Source organism: Aptenodytes patagonicus, chromosome 5 (assembly GCF_965638725.1).
Source record: "Aptenodytes patagonicus chromosome 5, bAptPat1.pri.cur, whole genome shotgun sequence".
NCBI classification, from domain to species: Eukaryota; Metazoa; Chordata; class Aves; order Sphenisciformes; family Spheniscidae; genus Aptenodytes; species Aptenodytes patagonicus.
Window position 1 is genome coordinate 1,588,573 of NC_134953.1, and position 25,252 is coordinate 1,613,824.

Here is a 25,252-nt window from a genome sequence, read left to right on the forward strand (position 1 = left end):
CAGCATGGGCCACAGAACCTACCGATGAAGTTAAGTAAATTTGCTGAAAATTATCCTGTAATTCACTGCCTAACACAGTAACTGTACAGCTACTAAAACCAGTGAAAGTAATCCATTAACATATCTGTACTAGAAATGCTACAGTCCCTGTTACAAACTGTATCGTAACTTTTGATCAATGTACCCTGAACAGAACAGCACACAACTTCAGCAACTGTTATTTTGCTGCTTCAAACTAAAATATTTGGACTTCCAGAAGAAATACAGAAAATGCAATTCTCATCACAATTTTTAATTAAAACACTTCTGAAATGCAGGCTTTTACAATGAACTTCTACAGATCTGAAGAAGAGCTGCTGCCAAAAGTTAGTCTTGCACTTCTCCAACCCATAGCCACACCTGCATCTTATGCTGTCAGAGAGAACCAATTCCACTGTAAGAAATCAGTTTTTGTAAGATTTGTTTCCAGCCGACCAGTATCCACACAATAGTAATGCCAGGAAAGACAGTATTAAGTCTTCCACCTGTTGTCCTCTAAACTGGTAGGGAAACCATTCCCTGTTGGTTTCCCTGAATACCAACAAAAGCTCAGTGGATTTGGTACCACAGTTTCATGAAGATTGCATCCGCCATACTCTGTTGTTGCACCTCACACACACACAAAGATACCCAGAAATACAAGCGTGTTATTTCCTAGAAATGAGACAAGCAGAAATTTCTTTGAAATTTGTGAGACAGTATAACCAAACACAGGAACCAAGGTGTCTACCGTTACTATCAACACTCACTGTACCAGCTGCCTGGGCCAGGAGAAGCAAGATAAGAAGTCTGACTGGAATGCAGAAGACACTGATGCATAGAAGAGTAGTACATGATGAGATAAACTGGAGAAACAGAAGCAACCGGGACAGGGACAAGTAAGGAGAAAAAAAAAAAATGGTAGAAGAGAACACGCTTAGAAGACACAGGTGCAGAACGCTACAGTAATAGAAGAGGCTCCACTGGCAGAATGCAACCCCGAAGGTTCAAATTTGTTGGGAAGCAAATGCTTCCTAAACTCATCAGTAAAATGACGGCTTTAGCATCCTTTAGTGCTAGTCCTGACTGCATTAAACTTCATCAGCTACCATTTACCCAAGCAGCACAGAAGTTTCATAGCGCTGACCAAAAGGTTTCAACCTTCCTGATGAGGACAGCGAGCACCACTACTGTTCCAGGGACTTTTGTTCATTTGTTTTCAAATTAAAATGACATCATCTAAATGCCATCCTTGCACATATGGTTTGTAGAAGAACTTTAAGGTACAAGCAGAAATTTCTAGTAAAAGAAATGACTACCAAGTCAAGTTTTGCAGGAAATTGGCTTAATCCTAGCTGAAGTTCCTCAGGGAGACAGGACAAGTAATATCTCACAAACCGCATCTAAGTTTTCTGGGAGTCCAGCTGAGGTCTGTCACAGAAGTTTACTCACTCAGCTAGAAATAAAAAAAGGTCTTCACAGAATATATGAAATGCAAAACTAAATTCCCCGAAGAACATCAGTCCTAGCCATCTCAGTGATAGAATCTTGTTTAATCTTTTTCAGTATCAATACATTACACAAGACATCTTGTTATTCCCATTTCAATCTCATGCTTGTGATAATCTAAGAGGCCCAAGCAAAATTAATCTTTCTGTAGTCAGAGTGAGCTAGACAGTGTACAATATGTTCCTTTTCCCCCCCATATGTTTAATATTATTGTGTAACTGAAGACTACCATAATACTCAGGCATGAAAACCAGCAAGTTAAACTCAAAAAATTTTCAGACTTTCTCGCTGAAATACAGTATTTTGCAGCCTCACCACTACTGTTCCGTATCTTAGTGCATATTTACTGGAATTAATAAAGTCTAAGCAACATTTAAAGTAAGTACATTTAAAATATGCCTGTCTTGGCTTACTAAACAATACTTTACTGACTTGTTAGGAAGAAGTTTCAGTATGCATATCTGGAAAGGGAATGGTTTTCCCATCCTAAGAAGTCTGGGATTTTAAAGAGACGCATCTCATACCAGGACCAAATCAAATCTCATCTTCCCAGGGAAGGAATAGAATACATGTGTGTGTATGCACATTACAACCCACGAGTCAAATAATTCAGGAGTCTGTTTTGAGGTAAAAAAGCTGAAATTTAATTTTACATTGTCTTAGCTTGAATCATTATCATCTCAGCTACAGTCTTACTCTCAAGCAGAAAAGATGATCAACACAGCAAGCCTGGAAAACAGACTGAAGAGGCCAAAAGATATATAAAAATACATATAGCTCACACACATCAGTAGCACTGATAAAAAATTAATGGAAGAAGTTACCAAGGAATCTGTCTCCAAAGAAACGTTAATCAACTATTCTGCAAAAGCGTTTTGGGGGTTTTTGGGGGGTTTTGTTTTTGGTTTTGGTGGGGTTTTTTTTTCCACTCTGCTACTAGCACATCACAAAAATCATGACTACCCTATAATACATACATATGTTCTCTTAAAACTCCAGGTTTTTAACACGCAAAAAGCAAAGATATTCAGGGAGTGCATATTTAAGTCTTTCACTTAAGATCACTTCATCTAAAACATACTCCCTGAATTCTTCTGTTCATTCATCAGTTCTAAAGCAGTGTTTAGCAGTTGAAACCACTTTACTTTTTCAGTCCCTTACCAGGAAGTTACTCTGTCAGTAAGCAAGAGCTAAAGCCATCATCTACTAGGTCTTTGTAAGAAAGATGATCCTCATGACACTTATATCAACTACAGTGCTGCTTTTATTTAAAAAAGTTTTTCTAACATGCATTAGATATTTCACCAAGTAATAATAAATCCAGATAACTAAAATTGACTCTTAATGAAAATATTAATTTTGATGATGTAGTTACGTACACTAAAAAACTATTCTCAAATTGTTCTATAATATTTTAGAATGCGCTAAAATTAGCCTAATAATTGTAGGACTCTTAGCAAGCAATACAGTTCCATCTAGTTGCCTGTGACCTATTAAGGGAACAAAACTTTCTACTCTCTTATTGCAGCAGCCTCATTTGGACAAACTGAAGCATCAGTTGAGAGATGCATCATGACAAGAACAATCCTTCTTCACATCTATTTTCTCCATTTCAATTTTTCTGTACTTGCTGCACTGAGGTTGTTACATTTTTTTTCTTCCCAGAGTGGCTCCTATTCTCATCTCCAATTTCACACTTACCTAGTCTGCCTACTCTTCTCCTCATGCTCACTCCCAACAGTCCCAAGTACAAAACTGAGGAAACTGAGCTAGCCAATAATTCCTCAATACCAGTCTCCACCACTTCTAAGAGAACCACCAAGAATGCACAGGTACTTCAAGGCATTAGTACACCTCCATATTAGTAAAAGCTGATCGGACTGGGTTAAGGCAGTAGCACCATACATCTAGTCCTACCAGCCTTGAATTCCTTGTTTCTCTCCATCTGTAAACATGAGTAAAATCCCTTTCTCCAGTCAGCTCAGCTGACTAATAAATAACAAATCCATTCTATCCCAAACAGCTTTATTGATGCTTGGTTTACTACACTTCTAGGAAATGATCTTAAAAGCCAAACACACATCATTAACAGCTCTTTCTGTACCACAGTAGGACTTCTGTTGCCTTTGTATAAGCTATGCATCATTTTAAGTATGTGCATAAGCAACTTAGAATTTTGAGTTGTCTCTGAAAAGACTCCACAAGTATCAACAAACAGTTACGTCTCATTTTTCACTCTCAGCTAGTAATTTAATACAGCATACAAAGTTACTCTTAAACAGCAAATAAGTGGCAGTTAACCTCCCCCTTAATTTTGCACCTATCAGACACCAAAATTTTAAAACCACCCAGTACTTCAGAAGTCTTAGTAACCGCAGGAGGGAGGCTTTTCCATCTCCAATAATAAGCAAGGCTGATGGAAAATGTAACCAGTAAACAGTTTACTGTACACCAGGTAGAAAGCCTGGCTTTAAAACTGAATCATCATAATGCATTAGTGGAAAACTAAGCAGTGACATTTAGAGGAATACTTCCTTGAAGGATACTTTGTCAAGCCACTGTTTTCATCTCATCAGTGGGTCAACAGCTGTCACACTGAAGCTTCTATACCAGAAATTACTGCAAATCACTTGCTAATTGCCCAAAGGTGGACAATACCAGCAATTCTGATAAATACAGTAATTTTTCAAAGCAAGGTTATCTGTAGTAACTATTACAGCAGAAGCTAGCATGACTGAAGGAACCATATAACATATAATTTTATTTACAGATACAGAAAGCACAGAGAAAATATGAGAAAGTGAACTAATTTTGAATGATTAGATATTCTGTAGTTCAAAAGAGGCATGTAATTTTTCCTCCCAATTTTAACTGCAATTAGGCTCTTTCGGCGCTCAAATACCAGAATAAGTCTCCCAAGTAATTTCAGATCAGCAATAGCATATAACTGTATAATCCACTAGAGAGTCTTTTCTTTTTTTTTTCCCCAGGTACTAGCACAATATTCCTAAGAACCATAACAATCTTCTGTAGTAATCATGATTTGTTTTCTGTTTAAATCTCTAGAACTTAAATATCAGAGTATGAGAACACCAATCTAAATGACTGGCAGGTCTAAATTAAATGTTAACTGATAAAGAAAAACACTCACAAATTTATACATACCTCTTGCTTTATTTTATGCTCTAGTTTATGTCACTAGCAAGATAGGGATGTCTTAAGTATTGCTGATGAATTTAAAAAAAAAAGCGCGAAACTTCTACTCCTTCCCACCAAACACAGAGATATTTTCACAGAGATGCACATGACCAAACTTCACAAAGCTATATTTCAGTGATTATGATGATTATTGTCCCAAATAACCTTTGTAAGACCATTAGAGACAAAAATTCAAGTTCATACACTGCAAGATATCCAATTTATATAAGGTAATAGTTTATACTCCTCTAGATATATGAAAACGTTCAACCAGTGGGAATGTAACCAAGTTCTCAAAATCCCACTGCTTTTTCAGTAATAAACCTTTGCTTTTTCAGTAATAAACCTTTAAAGATTAAACAAATATGCATGTAGACTTATTATATCATTTAGACTAGATGGACATAAAGAGAACATTCTGTTCATATCTTTTTTAAAAAGACACATTTAATATAACCACTCATTTATTAGATGGAACAAATGTTATTCTATATGTCCAACAAAACTGAAAATGCCTTGTGGCTACCGTGAGTAGCCATAGTGGGACTACCTCTTGCCTTTTCATTTTTAAGATCATGTACAAAAGGAAGAATGCAATTCTAGACTTAATTTATATTTTTTTTAGAACTTTTTTTTTTTAAAAGAGAAATTAATTTTCTTTAGAGATAAAGCACCTACATCCTTCAGCGGGGCATCTATGATAATTTTGAAATTAAGGCATCTCAAATTTCAACTTCATTTTTTCATTAAGTACCCCTAACACATCTCACCCTTATTTTAAAAGGTTTTTCTTTTTAAGAAACTAACGTCTACCTGAAAATGCACTCCCAAATAGCCCTCAGAAGCATTACCATTTCTTCATTGTACTATATGAGGAAAGGAAGGAATATATCCCCACCCACAAAACATTTAGTTCAATCACAGTAGTAATAAAAGACACCATATAATTACAGACTTGTTGAGATGGTGAAAGTACTAAAAAAATTGCAAGGCTCTCAGAAACTGCCAGACTGAAATTTTTTTTAATCGTATGCCATCCATAAGTGTTTTAAACTGAATGTTACAAAGAAAACAAGGTAAGTTACTAATTGAAGATAAAGACAACTTCCAATATGCTTCTTACCTTCAATCTTTAGCTATATATTGTCTTAAAGCTATATATTGCCTTAAAGAAGGCCAATAGTTTTTTCAGAGCAAAAGCCATGCTAGATCAGTTGAGCAGGACCTCTGCTACTAATTCAAGCTACCTTCTAGGACAGGCAGTGAACATAAAAAGGGGACTCAAGGAATCTCTCTATTCACCTGGCTCAAAAAACTTCACTTCTGGATTGATGATGAAGTAAGAAAAAGAAATTGCTAGAAGAACCAATAAAGAGACCACATGGCAATTTATCTCCACAATTGGCTAAGTGATTCCAGTCACTTTATGTTGTATACAAAATGGCAAAGAAACATAGACAAATGCCTAAAAGTTTTAAAAATGCAAAAATATGAGTAATTCTAAACCTGATCTTTGACTGTCCCCCACTGCTTGGAGTGGTGTGGAACACATTCATTACTTCTTTCTCACCTCTGGTAACAAGAAGTAAACATAGGGGGAAGTTACTGGTACAAGCAGCAGAGAGTTGTGACAGTCACGGACCAACATCGTCTGTAAGTACAAGGCAGCTTTCTGTGAAACAAGTAAGCATGACCCCAGGACCTAGAAATAAGCATCCAGCGACCAAAAGGAACAGGCAAAAACCAGCTGTATTACCTATAGCTGCAACAGGCCAGCAGAGTTCAGAGTGGCCAGGAAAAGATGCCTAGTGTGAGAAACTCTTCAATGAGTAATTAACGCAAAGTTTTCTTACTGGTGATTTTGAAAGGAGAGAGTAGAGAATACTAGAAACTACCCGAAAGTACCTGGGGAGAAGGGAGGAGAAAGTAAATGTTGGGGGGGGACGACGGGGGATGGGGACGCGACGACACACAGGGGACAGGAGCTTAAGACGTTGCACAAGTGGTCCCAGGAGCCTGAAGTATTTTTCCAGGATTTGTTATATATCTTGCCAGAGTTGCTGTTTTGTCAAACTAGAGCTACTTATCTCTTTGCCTGGACAGCTTCACAGATTCCTCAGAGAATTTTTTAGACAGCTCAAACCAGTATTTTCTCATATCATCACTGATGACATACTAGAATATTTACAGGAATGAAACTACATTGATATGACTGACTGATCACCTAGCATTGCACTTTTAGCATTTGGGTACACATTACAAGAACCATCCTCATTCCTGCTCAAGGTTCACCATAATGGCGTTTACTGTTGCATTAACTCAAACTTGGTCAAAACCTGCTCCAGGCAGGGCCTAAAAGCAGTGAGCAGGTTAATGCAGAAAGGGGAAGCCATAAAAACAATTTGTATCATTTCTCACAGGAGATTAAAAGTTTGACAAAGCCTTCTTACTTGACAAGGAAACACTGAAGTTTGGAGAAAAGATAACACTCTATCCATCAACTACTGAAGCTGCAAGAGTTAACAGTTTCATACCCTGATCCTTAGGGTACAGCATATACCAAGATGGAATCCAAAACAAAGTGAAGGGAAAAAATTTAGGAAACCAAACATTCTTGGCCAAAAAAATACCATAATCCAAACCAACCATCAAGAAGTGTATCCTACAGCCTAGTCCCCATTTCAATTTAATTTCATTTCCGTTTAACTTACAAGACTTGCATGGCTCTAAGTCTGAAAATATCATTTTCAGCTCCATAAAAACCAAATCATCATTAACAGTCTAACACTAATTGGCTAAAGTCAAACACTACATGCTTTTGTTAGCAATTCGGTGATAGAGCTGCAGAACCTTATTTGCTATTTTTAAGTTACCTGGAGCACAGAGCAGTCTCTTAGGCTGTGAGAACAATGTCTCTTAATGCAAATTTCTGTCCTGAACAGATTCAGCTCACAGAACAAACAAAGCTCGTTGCCCCACAACTCAACCACCACCCCCCGCAGCCTCCTCAACACCAACCTGTTTGACTGGGCAGGAGACAGCACATGCTGCAGATCATGCACAGCAACATGTGCTGGCTAGCCAGTTTGCTGCTGCCTTTTCAAATGCATTAGGGACCCAGTTATAACCGCATTTTCCTTACCAGCATGCAGACAAGAGGGAGGTAAGGGAACAGATGAATCAATTCAACTCAGTTTTTCACTCCACCATTTTTCATTACACTTGAAATAGCATTGTATCTTTGAAATATCTCTTTACCACTCAAAGTTTGATCAAAACTGGTTAACAAGTACAAATGTTATTAGGAAATTGAAGAAAACAAAAGGACAGTCAATATTAGCCTTCGTATGCTAAGAAAACATGCTAAGATGTCAAAATATTATCACATATGCAAAATAAATGCTTGTTTCTTCTTTTTACTCATGGAAGAGTTGCCAGTATTAAACGTTAGCCCTACTAACTTGAACTCCAGGTTAGTTTCCTCTTATTTCTAGCAATTCTTGATGAACGCTAACCAAAGCATCCTCCAAGCTACAAACAAAAGACATATTGCCTTCTATAGCTTTTGTAGCATGAGACCTTATGCTCCTTCATTGCTGTGTAACTAGCTGTAGAAGCCTTCATTTTAATACCGAAAGGAGCATGATTGAGTTACTATACACAGGAAACAAATCTACAAACTTAAACTAGGTTTCTTTTAGTATTAGCCACACAAATTCACAGAATTCATTGCGAATGTATAGATTAATATTAAAGTTAGTCAGAAGCAATGGAATCTTTAAAAGGGCAGGCAGGTGGCATGATGGAAATTTTATATTCCCCTTTCTCTCTCTTCAAATAGACACCTGACTACCAAGACAGACGTAAAAGCAAGAAAATGAAACATGAAGGAAAAGAAGGCAGTAAGATTAAAAAGAAGTGTATCCAGAGCCTTCAGATCCCTCCAGCTACTGAGAGCACATGCATTAACAGGCTACAGCTCATGAACAGACCACTGACACAGGATGTAGGAAACAGTTCGTTAAGCTCATTATTGAGCTACAGCTCTGCCTGATGTTCCTGAACACTCGGAAACATTTATTACGGCTCCATTACACCATCACCAATGTTCCCAAGCATAAAGCTACATCACTTTGCTCTACAACTTGAAGCTGACCAAGCTGAAGGAAAAGATGAATCTTTACCAGGTGCTTGTATCACATTCCTCATTTCTGGGAAGAGAGCCCAAACAAGACATACACACAGTGTCTTCTCTGGTTTGGCCAGAAAACCAGCAACTGCAGAGAAGCCCTGCTTTTCTCCAAACAAGAAAAAGAATTTCATTACAGTTTCTCTCTTCTACTCTACATTGGAAATGAAGTGTTTTGGTTGGTAAGGAGAAAAGGTTACAGACTAAACTCCTTTGATCCATTTTCTACCTATGACTGAACAGCTGGGAAACACAGAAAAAAGCTTATGGATATAAAAAACACAATTCTAAGAAATGGGCAAAATTTACTTCAATCCATCATTATCCATTGATGCCCGTAAGATCTCAAAAAGCAGTGCCTGTTAGCAGGCATAAACAGAAGATAAGCAGCATAAGAGCCTCAGAAGATTAGACTTTCAAGACAAGTTTCATGGTTGACAATCACTAAAATAGCTAAAATTATAGAACCACCACATCCACAGCTGTGATTACAAATTCTTAAGTAATTCTGGTTCTTTACTCTTTTTGAATCAAAATGAGTTCCCAACAAGTTTGCATGTAGGTTGGATAGACACAGTTTGCCTCTTTGCAGATGATTTAAGTGGCATCTTCTTTTGCAGAAGAATTCCACAGAAAACCCGAAAGTGATGAGATTTAATTTACTGCTATCACAGAACTATTTTCCTTAATAATAGTTTGCTTTTCTTGTTCCCTTGCCAGCACCCCAAATATAAAAATTCTAAGGCAATTTACATGAAAAGTTTCAATTTATTATTTATTAAGGCTCCATACGAAACAAGTTCTCAATCACATTACATCATTTCAGTCAGAGTAGCTATTCTTCTAAACATATAGCTTGTGAGACAGAAGACACCTTTTCTTCTCCCAGATCACCCAGACGCAGTCTTTCAGTTTGGTAACACAGCGTTCAGCATCTCCAATAAACCATTATTTTCATTCCATGAACCTAACAGATTTTCACGTTTTTGGAACATGAACTGTTCTGCTGCTGCTGTTAGCACAACACCCCACCATGCTGTGGCTCCTCCCTGTGAAAGGCTGAACCCTAACCACCGCATTATTGCTTCTCACCTTGGACCCCTGTTTAAGCCATAAGAAGTAATTCCTTGTAGGCTTTCTTCCACTGGGAGAACATGCTACCAGCAGGCATTCTGAAAGGTTGTCTTATGCCAGTGCAAAAATGATACCTGCTGTCAGCCAGTGCACAGCTTTTTTTTTTTTAAATCCTTGTATTTCAATGCAAACGGAAGCCTTTTACAAGGGTGCAGGCTGACATGACCACCTTCCCTCTTGTGCAGAAAATATTCACAGAGCTAATCACTTGCCTTTACCTCAGGTACAATTTTCAATGGTATGGGAAGATTTTTTTTTTTTTTTGAAGTAACAACCTAGCTGCTTTTCCCTTCTTCTTCTATTTCTTCAGCTAGCAATCGTTAGATATTCTGCCTGGTCATTGACCTTTCACTGTATCTTAAGTCACTGCATCTCTCAATACCACCTTCATACCAATCTATACACACGTACCTGGCCAAACCACGCATAGTGCCGTGTTCAGCACATCTGCCTTCCCAGCAAACGTTCGGGGGGGAAAAACACCAAACCTCAAAATCACTAATTTGTTCCTTCATTACCAAAGGCATTTCCTCCTCCAATTAAAATATAGCTAAAAATTAAGCTATGTTGCTTGTCATCAGCTATATCCAGCCTCTCAATTTCTATCAAATTAAAGTCCTATAACTTCCCTTGCACTTCAAGCCTTTTTGTTTTCCCAGGTAAGTATTTTTCACCAAGTTGCACCTATATATAGTTTTACAGCTTGTCTTTCACAGCTGGAATAACTATCATTCCTCCTTCACTCTTCTTTCTAATCTTGCTTAAAACTCTTCCACGACATTCTGAAAACCTCATTTAAAGTCTTTTTTTCTTCTGCTGAGTACATACTTACAAGACAAACGTGACTTTTTTTTTTTAACATTGCCTCACATCTCTATCTATCCACATTCATAAGAATATAAATTATAATGTGACTCTACGGACACTGATATTATGAAAAAACCCAACATACCACACAGCATGTTATCAATGCCCACACCCAACTTGCATGCAAAGTCCACAACTCTCTCAAACGAAGGACAAATTGCAGTTTTAGTAAACAACGCTAAAACCCCTTCCTACAGAAAGGAAACTATTTTTTCTCTTCCAGCAAAGAATTGAGCTTTGAAGAACTCTCTAACACCGCAAGCAAGACTACTTGGTCAGCAATCTAAAAATAAAATGGTCCTGAGGAGTCGAGAAATTGTGCAACATCAAATCCAACAGTCAGAAGAGCTGCTACACACTCCGTAATGAAAGAGTTGTCGGAGCCTAAACCAGCTGTATCATGCGTTCACCTCTGACACATTCTTCCTCACTGGTAGCTCAGAAGGGCATCCTTTGCTCAGAGCAGCAGGATAAAGCTGATCCAGGAAGCTAACTACTTCCCCCTTGCATGGAAAACAAGACAAAGTGTCATGGGCAACACAAGGGGATGGCACATGCCAAAAAAGCTTGTTTTCACCGAGTGTTGTAGTGTGAGCCCTTACAAAAAAAGTATTAAAGCATATTATAACACAGCAGCACCAATAACTGTCAAAACAAATGTATCCTTAGGCTAAGTCAGTCTGAATTCAGACACTACTCATAAATACGCTGAAACCCTTTACTGAATACAGTAGCAGTTTCTTAAAAGAAAATATGAGCTAAGTTTGAACTTGAAAAACATTTTCCATACAGTTAATAAGATCTCGGCAGTTTAAACCTGAAATGGCTTCCTTACCAACTGTTTTCTGCTTTCCTGCATGCTTTGGCCCGCTTAAGAGGTATGCACATTAACAGTTTTTTTTCTTCTACAAGCACTGACCAACTGTTCTGAATGCAAAGTTATTTCAACTTTTTAAACATGAAAGAAGTTAAGAAGCAGTCAAAAGTTTCACCTTTTAAAAACTAACTGTTCATTGTACAAGTCCATAAAGAAAGAATGATTTTAAAAGTATGGATTACAAAAAAAGGTATTGAGAATCTCACTGTTGTTTGGGAAAGGGGAGTTATAAATTGAGGGGAAGAAAGTTTTGTGTGCTCTGCACATGGACATGCACAGTGTGCATTTCCCTGTCATTAGGAAAAATATGTTGCAGAAATCAGAAGATTCCTTCCTAAATACTGGGGTCTTTTTCCTGTATTGCTCTTTTAGCAAACCAGTATAAATACTGAAATTTAAACAGAATTTCAGTCATTTTGGACTTTTGAAAAACATCCAAGAAAAAAAAAAAACACCACCAAATCTTCAAAGAAGTATCAGAGGAATACCAAAGCAAAAAAAATTAAGAACAATTATCACACTAATTTGAACTTGGGCTACGGACACAGCAAGAAAATTCGGCGCGTAAGGGGAGAAGGAATATCTTAAAAAGGGGGAAACATAACAAAAACAACTGAAGAGAGGACTTGTGGATAAACCCCAGCTATCTATATACCCAGCAGAAGTACTGCCACCTAAACAAACCTCAGAACACTGAAATTCTACGACCATACATATTTTCTGGCAGACCTTTCCCCTTCTCTGCTATCAGTTTCTTAATGCTTTGAGCCAGCCAGAGCACAGCTGCAGTTCTTTTTAATCATGGTTGCTGCCAGCTGTCTCCGAAGACAGCCAAATGCTCAGACCTCATTCAGTTTCCCCCAACTTTTTGCTCCATTTTTGGACAGAAAATGACTAAACTGAAATTCTTCCTCAAGAGGTAAATAAATTGCACTCAACAGCTCTGCAGAGGAAGAAAGATAAGATTACTCAGACCTAACTATTATCTTAAATGCCCATGTCACCGTTAAACACAAGACAGAAGCTCTAAAACAATTTGGAAGGAATACCCTGGCAAATCTTGTTGTCAAATGTAATTACGTAACAAACTTGCATTGCAGAAGTTGAAATTTCACTCTAAAGATAGGGCTCCCCCGCCCACATAATCAGGATGCAGAGGCTTTGCAGACACATTCACTACGGTACTATCAGGATAGTCTGTCGGGAACAGACCCGATGACTTGAACTATCTTCTTTTCAGGGCAACCATTTTCTGCAAATTACCCTATTCACTTGGTATGCTTTTCAAGCAACTAAACGCAGCTAGATTCTGCATATTGGGTCATGAAGTAGTTAAGCACAGTTGTATCCCTTCACTCCTGCATTGCATAAGCGCAAGTTATTAAGAAGGATTGCATTTGCCGTTTTGATTTGCTAGCTATACGTGCATGAGCCCCAAGTGAAAAACGAGGGCATTAAGAACTACCTAGAAACACCAAAGAACTGAATAGCAGGCAACAGGCAAACGTTTCCTTACAGCACCAAGAGCAAAACTACTTTCCAGAACAAAGACTTGTTTGAATACCAGTACACAGTAACAGATGACAAGATGCAGAATAGCAATTTTTCATAATGACTCTAAATGTTGGGGGGTGGGGGGAATGCAAGTATCACAAATACTTTACATGCAGTAATTTGTCCTTTTAATCTTAAAAAGCCTCAAAGGACACTGCCGGGACAATAACCACAAAATCTGTAATTAGCATCACAACACAGCAGAAAGGGATGCTATTCCTACATTGCTCTGTATTCTGAAAAGACATTTTAAGCCATTCTATTTTCTATTTCTCCACAACAAGCAAAATATATTTTCAAGAAATAAACTCATAGGTTTTAAAACAAATCAGACTTAATCCATGCCCAATTAAAATACTTCTGTTATAAGCATCATTAAATACCTAATATTTTAACTTAGAATTAATGTAAATAAGTAATATTATTTCATAGTCCACCAACAGGAATACGAGGTGTGCAAAGATGAGAGACATCATCCAACCACTTGAGAGATCTCTCAACCCAAGTGCCTTCTCCGACAAACAGCATCAACGTCTTGGACTAGACCCTCCAACGGCTTGAGTTACAGAGCTCAGCACTGTGGCACACAAGCGAAAGACAGCAGGTGACCACAACACCCAGAGTTGAAAGGCAAACTCACACACCAGAATGCCAGAAGCAGTACTTCCCTAAACTGAAATAGCCGCAGTCGGGAAAGTAGTTGTCCAATTTGAAACGTATAAATACACCAATATAATTATGAAATGCCATACCACTTTTTAAAATTCATCAAGCTTTGGCTTTAATTTTCATCTGAAAAAATCATAGTACGTTCATTTCAACACACAAGCTTACATAAATATTCTAAGAAGAAAGTTATTAGAAATTTTTTTTTAAACACCTCACAATTTGCTCTGCAAGGCCGTAAGTGTTTTTATATTAAACCTTGTGAATTTAGTGTGAAATACTATTTGGGGTTTATGCCTTACAGAATAAGCTTAACAGTTTAAAAAACAAACAAAAACCCACCAAGGTGTTTCAGAAATCCAAGTATTGCTCTGCGGGTTTTCACCTTAACGTACTGTAACACTCTCTCATAAGAAAGCTCACCTTCTAACTACTAAGTTGTTGCATTTTTGCTTGATATGAATTACCAGTACAATATTTTTCCAATGACACAACTTAATTTCTAGCTACCAAGTCCTCCTACCTTAACAAAAGTGACCTAACAGTAACTGTTAATACTGAATGCTCTCTCGCTATTTCTAATTTACCTGAACTCCTACTATCTGTATATTACCTGTTACGTACAGGATTACTCATGAACATTCTTCCCACAGTATTAAGCCTTGATCAAGCAACATTAGGGTAAGATTATGAGAAGCTTTCCACATTAAGAGCTCCTCAAAGCCTTTAAAATGAGATTGTTACAAGCACTAGCTGAAGGCTATTAAACAAACAAAAAACAAACAAAAAAAAGAGACCAGTAAGTCATACCATTTTAAATAAAAGATACAGATCCTCAACTGTGTTACTCGGTTGCACAACTATTAAAACAACCACAGAAATGGACTACTTTTTAATACTAAACATTAGTTAAAATTAACTGACATTGCATCACCTTCATTTTATGTCCAAAGAAATGGACACTGAGGCAGGATAATACATTTGGAGCAGAATTAGCAGGCTGAACTGTAGCTCTCAGCTTGCCCATAGCCACGTTAAGTCACAGTTTTCACCTTATTCTAATTCTTAACCTTACTTCACCTAGGTTAAGAATTGAGATACAATGATGGCGCATGCTATCAGGAAGTCTGGAGACCTTAATTCATGCACTGTCTAGTCAGTATCAGGACAAGGACTAGCAAATTGCACTTAAAACAAGTTAACAAGCACCTTCATGAACATCAGTACTAATATAGCCTAGTTTCCTATACCTAGAGATAGGCTGCTGTATGTGGGTTAAGGTTGAGCTCACATTGCAGTGTCTCTCACACTGGGAATATTAATATTGTTCTATCTGCTTGCCCTTCCCTCCCCCCCGCTTTCTCTCCTCTTCAGGAACAGTAGAGCTTGCTGTCTCAAGGATCTATGAGCCCTTTGAACAAATCTGGTTGAACCTGATGGAGTTCAAGAGTCACCAGGAAGGGGAAAATGATTATGGGGAGGGTGAGGACATGTAAGCAGTAGAAGTACACACACTATACCTTAGGAGACCACACAACAAGAAACAACCTTTTTATTGTTACTCAGTTTTTCTCCCCCAAGTTCCCTCTTCCCCAACACCCCCACGCGAATAAAATTAACTCTCTCCAGTTCTGAAAGACAGCCTCATACCATCAAACTTTACTTAATAGTGAAAATAACAAAGAAGCCTTTGAAGTACCTACATTTACACTGGCTAACTATACCACTATCTCCAATTGCTCAATGTTCTGAGTGACGTACTCAGAGACAATTTTTATTTATTTTGGATCAGTCTACACATAAGCATAATAGCTGCTTAAACCATCCAAGTTTCATTTACACTAACTGTCCAAAATAAACACTATCGCCAAAACGACAGTCTTGGGTTTCCTTATCCTTATTTAAGGGCCCTCCTAGGATGTTTTGCAAAGATTCATTCTCAGTTGAATTTAATTTCTGAAGAAAGCTATGAAATGGGTTTTCATTTTTATCTGACTGGCTGTAAACAGAATGTAATAGATTCTGAAAGAACAGTATCAACAGACCAAGATCCACCTTGTCCTTCACTACTTCTGGCTGAATTGCAGTCAGTAACAAATACTTCAGGAAGGCACGCAAGAAAAGAATTCCTTCAATAAACTGTTGTTTAAGTAACCTCCCCCGCTGCATCCAGACCACCACCACACTCAACAGCCACTGATGGACTTATCCACCAAGATTCACCAGCTTCCTTCCTTTTAGAGCTGTATATTTTTATGGTATATAGAACTGTCTAACAAGGAGTTCTAGAATTTAAATAAGCATCAAATTAAGAAGTTTTTCTGTAGTTTATTATTTTCCACAATACTGGAACCAGAAGCACCAATGAAACTGCTGAAGTCTGTTTCTCTTGGCCTTTCATGCACTATGAATTTTCAGAGCTCAATCACATTTTCTCCCCGCAGCTCTCACATTTTCTTTTCCAACCTGAAAAATACTGTTCTAACAAAGCTTTTCTACGTGGAAACCATTTCACTGTAAAACCTGCTCTGCTACAGTCTTCCAGTAACAACCAAAGAAATTCGTTACTATTTCTTCTCCTTGTAAATACTGGGGGATGAATCTAATCACTCTCTTACGAAAACTATATTCAAACTTAGCAAAACATAAATTGTATTTCCAGACTGAAGGTGGATCGTACTCACAAATAAATAAACGGCAGAAAAACCATATGAAAACGAGAAATATTTCAGCAGCAAAAATAAGAGTAAGATCAAAAGACAACTACACGTCCCACCAATGTGTCTGTCAAACTACAGTTCCAATCAACATTTCTTGGTTTCTCTTGTATTATATCACTAACAAAACTATCTTGCAAGTAACTGAGCTATGCATATCTTCCACTATTCAGTATCTTCTTGTCCACTGCATTACAACTGAACAAGCCCACTCAAATTTCTGATCCTAGGGTTAAGTTAACTATATCTGAGAATTCAAAGTTAAGTAAGTTCTTCTCATTAAAGTTGATTATGTTAACCCAGAGCAAGTCAGTAGGTGTCATCTTCATCAAGGTTCATCTAACGTGATCTTCTGCCCAATTTTAGAAGCTGCGGTTTAATCAGCCCATTATATGAAAACTTCTAATGAGATATAATAACATCTGGTCTTGTCTAAGAATGACTTGAACAAAATTATAGCGATCTTCAGCTCCACGGGGTTTGTGAATTCCTTCTCGAAAGCATTAAGGTGTCTTACAAACACCTCAGAGCCTGAAAACAGCCCCTAAAAGACGTTTGACAGAATTCTGCTTCATAGCTCTGAAGCTTTTTACGTACACATTGATAAAGATGTGCTAAATAAGAAAAATAATAGACCTTTGTGCAACTGTAGTTCAGAAAACTACCGTTTCCATCCAAATAATTAAATAAGGCAGGTTGTAAGCTGTATCTGCACCCGTGTGGTAGTAACCACATACCCGCACTAAATTAAAGCCAGCAACTTAAGAATAAAGCATCCTATTATTACCAACTCATCACTCTTCAAAACACTACACGGCAAAAAAACACAAATGCAGAGCTCAGAACAAATTTTAGAAAAGGAAGATTACTATTCCATTCTATTCAAGGTGGACTAACATACTATGTTGAATCTAAAGCACCGTATCTCAATTTGCAGACAGAAGGATTAGAGTGCCAAGGATCTCAGACAATTGTGTAAAACGCAGAATGCTTCCTGGCGTTTTTAGTTAAATAGCGTATCCTTTACAATTAAGAAATAATTGCCCCACGGTTTTATTAGAACATTTAACCAACCCCTGAAAACACGAAGTCTAAAAGTAGATTAGTAAAAATCAGAGGGTAACAGAACTATCTAGACAGTTGAGTAAACGTACCTGCAGTTACAAGTTTAGCACTGCTGCCTTTGCATTCTCCATCTTCCACGTTTTTGCTTGTGCTCTTTTCTTTTAAGAGAGGAACAGTACTGTCAAAAGACATGCACTTGCTGGATGCAATGTTTTCTCCGCTGTCTGGCTGATTAATTCTGCTGTTAGCTTCAAGCAGAGGAGTGAAGTCCTCAGACTGAGCAGCTTCACCAGGTTCCAGCTGAGAGGAGCTTTTAGCCTGTGACACATTCTTTGAAGACACAGGAAGAGATTCTTCATCACTGTCAAATCCAAATGGATCCTCTGTTACCTCATCTTCAACTTTGGGTTTTTTAGGAACTTCGGAAATATCTGGTTTGACGCTGGGCCTCTTCTGTCCTAATTTGGCCATGAAGGTGGTTTCTCCCCATTTGGTACTAAGGGTGGTCCGTTTGTTGGAAAATACTTCGTCAAACTTGGAACTGCCGTTTCCCCCTTTCCGGCTGTAGGTCTTTCCAAATCGGGATGTCATTTTGGCTCCTGTTTCATATTCTCTGTTGGAAAAGAAAGAAGAAACATAAATTCACCAACTTTTTAGTACGAACGATCATACTTCCATCCTCTATTGGGCCTACAACATTTCACACGAGCAACAGACACATCATCTGCTTCTTCTATAGACTAACTCATTTACATGTGAATGTCACTACGTCAAAAGTTTCCGCAATAAGTAATGTACCTACCAACTTAACTTGAAATTCAGTTACTTGCACGTTTATAAAACACCAGCACAATGGATCCTTAAGAAAAATCTGCTATGAATACATTATTTTTGGTATTGGTTTGCTCTGATTTTATATTTTTAAGTATAGATGGCAGTGCTTTCATAAATCAGCAAAAAACTAAACACTATTTTCACCACATCTGAACATGCAGCTCTCTGCTAGAGTCCAATAACACAGTATGGCTTTAAAAAGACTCTTTGTAATTAAATAAAGAAAAAACCTGTCAGAATATTTCAAGTTGCGGTAGATATTTTAAACACTAATTAATCACAAATAACAATGACAACTTCACCCCATGTTCTTCTCACACAGTCAGACTTACTTAGCAAGCACATTATTTGGTGATACGATGTGGCTTATGCCATCTGCACAGTCATGGTTAAGACCGGGACACAGCAATCCCCCATGTGTAAATCTGATTGATCAAGGGACAGGAGCAAAGAGACACTTCTCAATCCATTTCTAAGAACATGGAGGACAGCTTATGCAGTCCAGCGTAAACCCTGACTGCTTACTGTCTGTTACAACTGTAGCCCGATTCACAGTTTGCTCTCCCAAAAGAATAAAGTTTAAATATGAACAGATTAAACAGGAACACATTTAAACAGTTCCCTGCGTGTGTTCTATTCCTACTTTTGTTTAACTCACAAAGGAAGACAGACCACTTTGTTTCTTTTTCCCCGCAAAACAAATACTTCAACTACTGGACAAATGACAACATAAAAACAAAACGATCATATCTGTTTTGTAAACCAGCATTTCTCTTTTTTTTTTGCCCAAACATGAATAGGAAATTGGAATTCTTTATAGTCAGTCTGAATCTAATCAAGTCCATCTTTCTCTCTGAAATTATTCTCCATACTGAAGAAAAGTCTGTTAAAAAAGGGGGGCATTTATTTAAGCTGCAGAATCAAAGAAATCCAACTTTTAAAGTGTCAACTGTCTTCATATATAGTAAAGTATATGACAGATAGCGCTTAAAATCATCATTAATAAACTTATCACATGATCTATTTGTTTGAGACAACTGTTTATTATTATTCCCCTGAGTACGAGGTATACTGTCTTTCTTCCATATTTTAGTTTTCATCTCGACACTCACAGTTTCTCAACCCAAAGTGCTAGACCAGCCTCTGCCAAAATTGCCAGACTGGTTTCCAGAAATGTCATTCTATCGCTTCGCTCTAGCAAGATTGTCTCACTAATAATAGTCTCCCTTTATCAGACCAGGCCAACCTTCAATTATCATATGAACTGAGCAATTCATCGGGTCATCCATGCTCGAGCAAATTTTAAGCGAATTAAAAGTATCAAACTTGAACTTCAGAAGTTTACCAGACAGATGGTGTTGCAATGCATAAGAGATACAGGAACAACCACTTTGGGAAACACTCTTCTCCCCGGCAGTTTAGCAGATGGATGGTAAAGGCACGTGCTTATCTACTGACCAGAATTCTGCTGTGAAACACCATTCTGCAGACTGCTTCTGGCTGCTCCTAGTAGATGTTACTCTTTAACCCCATCACCACCTTCTTCCCCCCCGCCCCGCAGTGCCATCAGCCTACCCTGTCCTGCTCCAAACACATCGCTGCCAAACTTTTTCTTTTTTTGCTCCCCTGTAAGTAGCTCTAGTTTCCTATTTTCCATCCAAGAGCGAAACTAAAACTTCCCCACATACTTTAGAAAATAAACATCAAAGCAAATCCAACTTACTAGTTTTATTTTGCTGATGCTTGAAAATACTGATAACAGTAACCAAAGTATTTTATACCAGAAAGGCCGGGTTTTAGAGCTGTGGAAACTAAAGTGAAGTATTTATTAACATCTCGCTTCCTATACAACTCTTACAGAAAAAAAAAATACAATCACTTCACCACCAGCATGTTTTCCTCCCCTAAACCCTGACTCAAATAAGTATTTCCAACACTACATTTCCAGTGTCTGCAAAAATAACGGCAGATTTAAATTATGACTTGTGGCTTGCAGTTTTAAAGAGAAGATTCCGGCAGTCAGGAGGACTTCATTTTCAGAAATGAGAGCTCCTCAATCTACATTTTCCTATTTATAAGTTTAAAAATTAAGATTGTCTCGTAAGGAGTTTTGAATCAAAATGTCAAAACTCAAATAAATATTCAATATGATGTAAACGGGTTAAAAGATGAGTATCAGGAAAATATAAATACACTATGCTATAAACACGTATCTTAGGCCGAGATTAAAGATAAGGAAGTACATATGTATCTCCTTACAGGAGAACGTCAACAGAACAGGATTGTTACTCTTTACTTAAAATTCTCCCTTGCTTTTCACTCAGTGCGAAATAAAAAACTTGGCCAATTTCACTCTGTTTCCACTCCCTGCCCCCCTCTCCTGCATCCTGCCGCAATATTTGTAGCGGTGCAAGAAATGTAAATACAAGCAAAAAACCGAAACATAGCTCCCCGGCGTCTCCCAGAGCTAACTCTGCGGACCAGCTGGACCCAAGCCACCCGGTAACTCCCCAGAAAGCCCGCCAGCCGCCCCTGCTCGCTGCTCCTCTCCGCACCGCTCCTCTTACATAATCGAAGCAAATAAAATAGGTTAAATGCACGGAGGCAGGAGAAGCTGATGAAATCCCACGGTGACAGTTTCTTTTTCCTCCCTCCCCCTGCGGCGGGGGGGCGGGGGTGCTGGCGGAGCCGGGTCACCCCACCGTGCACGCCCGGCCATTTCTGATGTCATTTCCCTTCCCCCCCCCCCCCCCCCGGCCCCCTCCCCCCGCCCCGCAGGAAAACCAACCCCCATTACACCAGTCCCCGGGGCAGCCCGCGCCTCCCGCGGCCCGGGGCGAACGGCCGAGCCCGCCGGCAGCCGCCGGCCTCGCAGGCCGCGCCCCCCCGCGCCCTCCCGGCCCCAGCCCGCACTTCACCCCGCAGGAGCAAAGTCCGGCGGCTCCCGCCCCGAAAACTTCCCGGCGGGCCGGGGGCGGCCGCGGCCGTCCCCCGCGCCCCGCCAGGCGGCCGCCGCCACCGCCCCGGAAGCGGGACAGCGCCGGGGGCAGCGGCCGGCGGCTCCTGCCCGCCGGGGTGCCGGGGCCTGCTCCGCGGCCCGCACAGGCCTCGGGCGCCGGGCGGCCGCCCCCTCGCCCGGCACCTACCTCGGCGTCGGTCGTGGCGGCAGGGGCGGGCGGGCGGGCGGCGGGCCCCGGGCGCGGGCCCGGCGCGTTCCGGGCGGCGCCGCGGATGTGGCTCTCGCCGCGGTTTCTGGCCGCCGATCTGCCGCCTGCGAAAGGCGCTCGCCGAGGGGACGCCTCCGCCCCTCCCCGGCGGCGGCACCCTCCCGGGGTGGCGCGGGCGTTAGGGCCCCCGGCGCCGCCTCCTCCGGCGCCGCTTCCTCCGCGCCGGGATTATCGCCGCTCTCGGGACGGGGCCCGGGACCATCTCTCCGCCATTTGCCCCGCTCCTTCCGTCACTGCGCGTCCCACGCCCGGCCGCCGCCCGCAGCCAATCGCACCCCGCCTTACTCGACCGAGCGCGCCGCCGTCGCGCATGCGCCCGCCCCGCTGACGCCGGCCCGCCCCGCCCGGCGCCTGCCGGGAGCTGTAGTTCGCGGGCCGGGCCGCGCGGCGGCCGCCCTTCCCGGCACGGGGCCCCGCAGGGCCCCGGCGCGGCCCGGGGGAGGCGGCGGCCGGGCCCGCGCTGCCTCGGGCCCGCGCGGGCTCAGCCGCTCAGGGGCGGGCTCAGCCACTCAGGGGCGGCCTGAGGCAGCCGGGACGGCGCGGCGCGGCCTGGCCTGGCGGGACCCGCCGCCTCCCCGCGGCGGCCTCCGCTCGGGCCCGCGCCCCCGGGGGGGCCGTGCCGCCGCTGCGGCTCCGAAGGCGGGGGCAGCGGGGCCCGCCGCGGGCGGCCCGGCCCGGCCGGGCCCCGGCCGGCCAGGCCGCGGCTGGAGGAGAGGGTCCCCGCGCGGGGCCCGGGGTCTCTCGGGGCAGCCCCGGCGCTGCGCTGCGGGGCGGCCCGGCGGGTCTGCGGCCCGGCCCGGCCCGGCGGCAGGAAGGAGCCGGGACGGCCGGAGCTACGGTCAAAGCCCTCCTGAGGAGTTTGGGAACGCGGCGGGCGCTGGACCAGCCCTGCGTCGACTCCATTAAAAGTTTGTTACGCCGGGCAGCAGCGGGCAGCCTCGCCCAGGGGAAACGAGCCCCCCTTCCACTCATGGCGGCGCTTCATTCGTACTCACAGTGGCTGCACAGTCCCCAGCCTTTACAGCCGCTCCAGGGAGGAAACATGCTCTGCGGAGAAGTCCCGTGAAACAAACATAGTGCAGACTGTGAAGTAGTGGCTTTCACACGCTCCTACTTCCACAAGCGCTGGCTTATACAAAGCAGTTCCATCCACCCACATACATTGTATTTATGCACACCTTTGAGACTTCAATTAGTGATACACTCTGTGTAGAGTGAAAAAATGCTCCGTGGAGGTTGTGTCATACAGCAAATACGTATAGGCACCAAACCATCATCAAACTCACTATTTTACATTCTGGAAGCAGTATTCCGTAAAATGCGTGTGGAATAGAAAACTAAGGATGCACTACTAGAAGAGCGGTGCGCTAAAAAAGAACGTCATACTCACAGATGTAGTTCGGTAATTTTTAAGAGGACTGAGGAGCTCAAAAAAGAAAAAAAGCAAAGGCAAAACAAAACAAACCTCTACGACCTTGGAACCTAAAATGGTTTCACAACACGTGATCATACTAGCCATCTGTCGTTTGAGGAAAGGGTTTAAAATACAGGTCCCAAATGCAAAACGAATTTAAGAGCAGGCTGATTTCACTGCACAGAGGAGGTTAGAGTTGCCTCGATGCTTCTAGTTAAGAAACATTACTTTTTTCTTAGTTCTACCTTTACCCAATGCAAAATTACTGGCTTTCAATAAAGAGATGCAAGACTATGGTTTTGTTTAGTGATCCTGTAAGTAAATTGATTTTCGGCCTTTACCTGGAACCTATTGATGTGTTAGTAGCTTTTAGGTATTACTTCTGAAGAACAAACACACTCTGAATGTGCTCTCTAAAGCCAGTAGACAAGTGGTGCTACAGAAAGCGAAGATAAAATAGACTGGGCCTAGTGATGAGATGTACAAGCTTGATTTGAGATACAGCTGAGGCCTGTGTTGTGTTTCATGAAGGCTTACAAGTTTATCTATATCTAACCACCTGACTCAGTTACTGAAGAGCTACTGAAAACAGGTTACAAATTTTAAAATACATAATTTGAATACAAAAAGTGAGAAGATTTTTTTTTCCTGTGAGTATTCTGGTATCAGAGCTACTAATTAGCTTGTTTAAACTTCAAGAGTAAAATGGACAGCTAAACCAGTTTGAGTTTTGCATACTATTGCGCGAGTCTAAAAGTCTCATTTAGTGACTAACTGATCTGTTAGACAAAGAGGAAGAAACAGTACTGTGAGAGCTCAAAATACTTGGAGGCTCTGTGGAGTTCTTTACAACATAAAAAAAAGTTTGTCCTGAGAACCAGAAAAAGTGAAGAATATGGCCAGGGTAAGGAAGTGACACCAAGAAACTATTTGGAAATAATTTAACTTTATATCCAAATAGAAACTAAGAGTTGAAATTAAATTAAATGCGTTTCTAACTTAAAGCCTGGGCTACATAAGTTTCTTAAACAGTAATTTAGAGAATTTTGCAGTATAGGGATAGTAATTGGATGTCATTTGAAAGCTCTCACACACCCTATATGCCCTGGGCTAGCTTCGTATTTCCAACAGTATTTTCAGTCTTTGTAGAATCCCCACACAGAGTAATCTAAAACACTGCAGATTCATGGTCATGATGGAATTTCAGATGACTAACAGAGGATTAATTAAACTAATTTATGTGCTGCCTATCCTATCTTGGGTATCAGCAGAAGGCTATAAATCTAATAAAACCTTTTACTTAGATGATGATGGAAAACAAACACTGTTATGTTCAAGAACAGCAGAGATGGGCCAATTTTTCTGCACTAACTTACTTCAGATACTTTTGAAAGTTTCACACCTTGTAACTTAATAAGCTTGGCAATTAACATGTTAAGCTTTGTAATTTCTGTTTTCATCTGGCTTACCTCAAATATGCAAGTACCAGGACAGAGCAAATAAAAGCCAAATCCCATCTACGTTTGGCAGTAGGTAAGTTTAATTTTCAAAGAGGGCGGAATTCAACAGGCATCTTATGCTTTTTGTGGAGTTCTATTATTGATAGTTGCCATCTCCCTTCACAAAAAAACCCCAAAGCAAAACCCAACCGCACAAAACCCTTCACAAAAAAGCAGCACACAAAACACTCCACTTTGGCATTTGCCTCCATGAGAACAGCAGCGGGAGGTAAGCAGCCATCTTACAACTTTAGCTTTTCCATCTTAAAAACTCTTCTGGGAAAGCCAAAGTGAGTCCTACAGCTTCCTATTGCATCCCATGACTCCCCCCGGCAAGAGAAACTGGCAGCTTTGCTATTTATAATAAAGTCAGAAAGCACTGAAAAACACAGCTCAAATACACCAAAGCTGGAGATGCGAGAGAGAAAAGTATAACAATAGAAGGAACATGTAAGAAGGACAGAACAATTATTTGGATACATCA

General features: G+C 40.7%; 1 protein-coding gene across 4 annotated transcripts in view; it reads right to left on the reverse strand.

Moving 5' to 3' along the window:
• Positions 1-25,252, reverse strand: part of WAPL (WAPL cohesin release factor) — a 161,093-nt gene that overhangs the window by 52,065 nt on the left and 83,776 nt on the right. For 2 of the 4 annotated variants that reach the window (XM_076338293.1, XM_076338290.1), the window contains exon 4: positions 17,884-18,407. In XM_076338293.1, coding sequence (XP_076194408.1) covers positions 17,884-18,385 — 502 coding nt within the window. In that variant the 5' untranslated portion in view covers positions 18,386-18,407. Of the gene's footprint in view, positions 1-17,883; positions 18,408-20,351; positions 20,527-21,774; positions 21,797-25,252 lie in introns of those variants that run through there. The other 2 variants (XM_076338291.1, XM_076338292.1) reach the window with 2 other exon arrangements.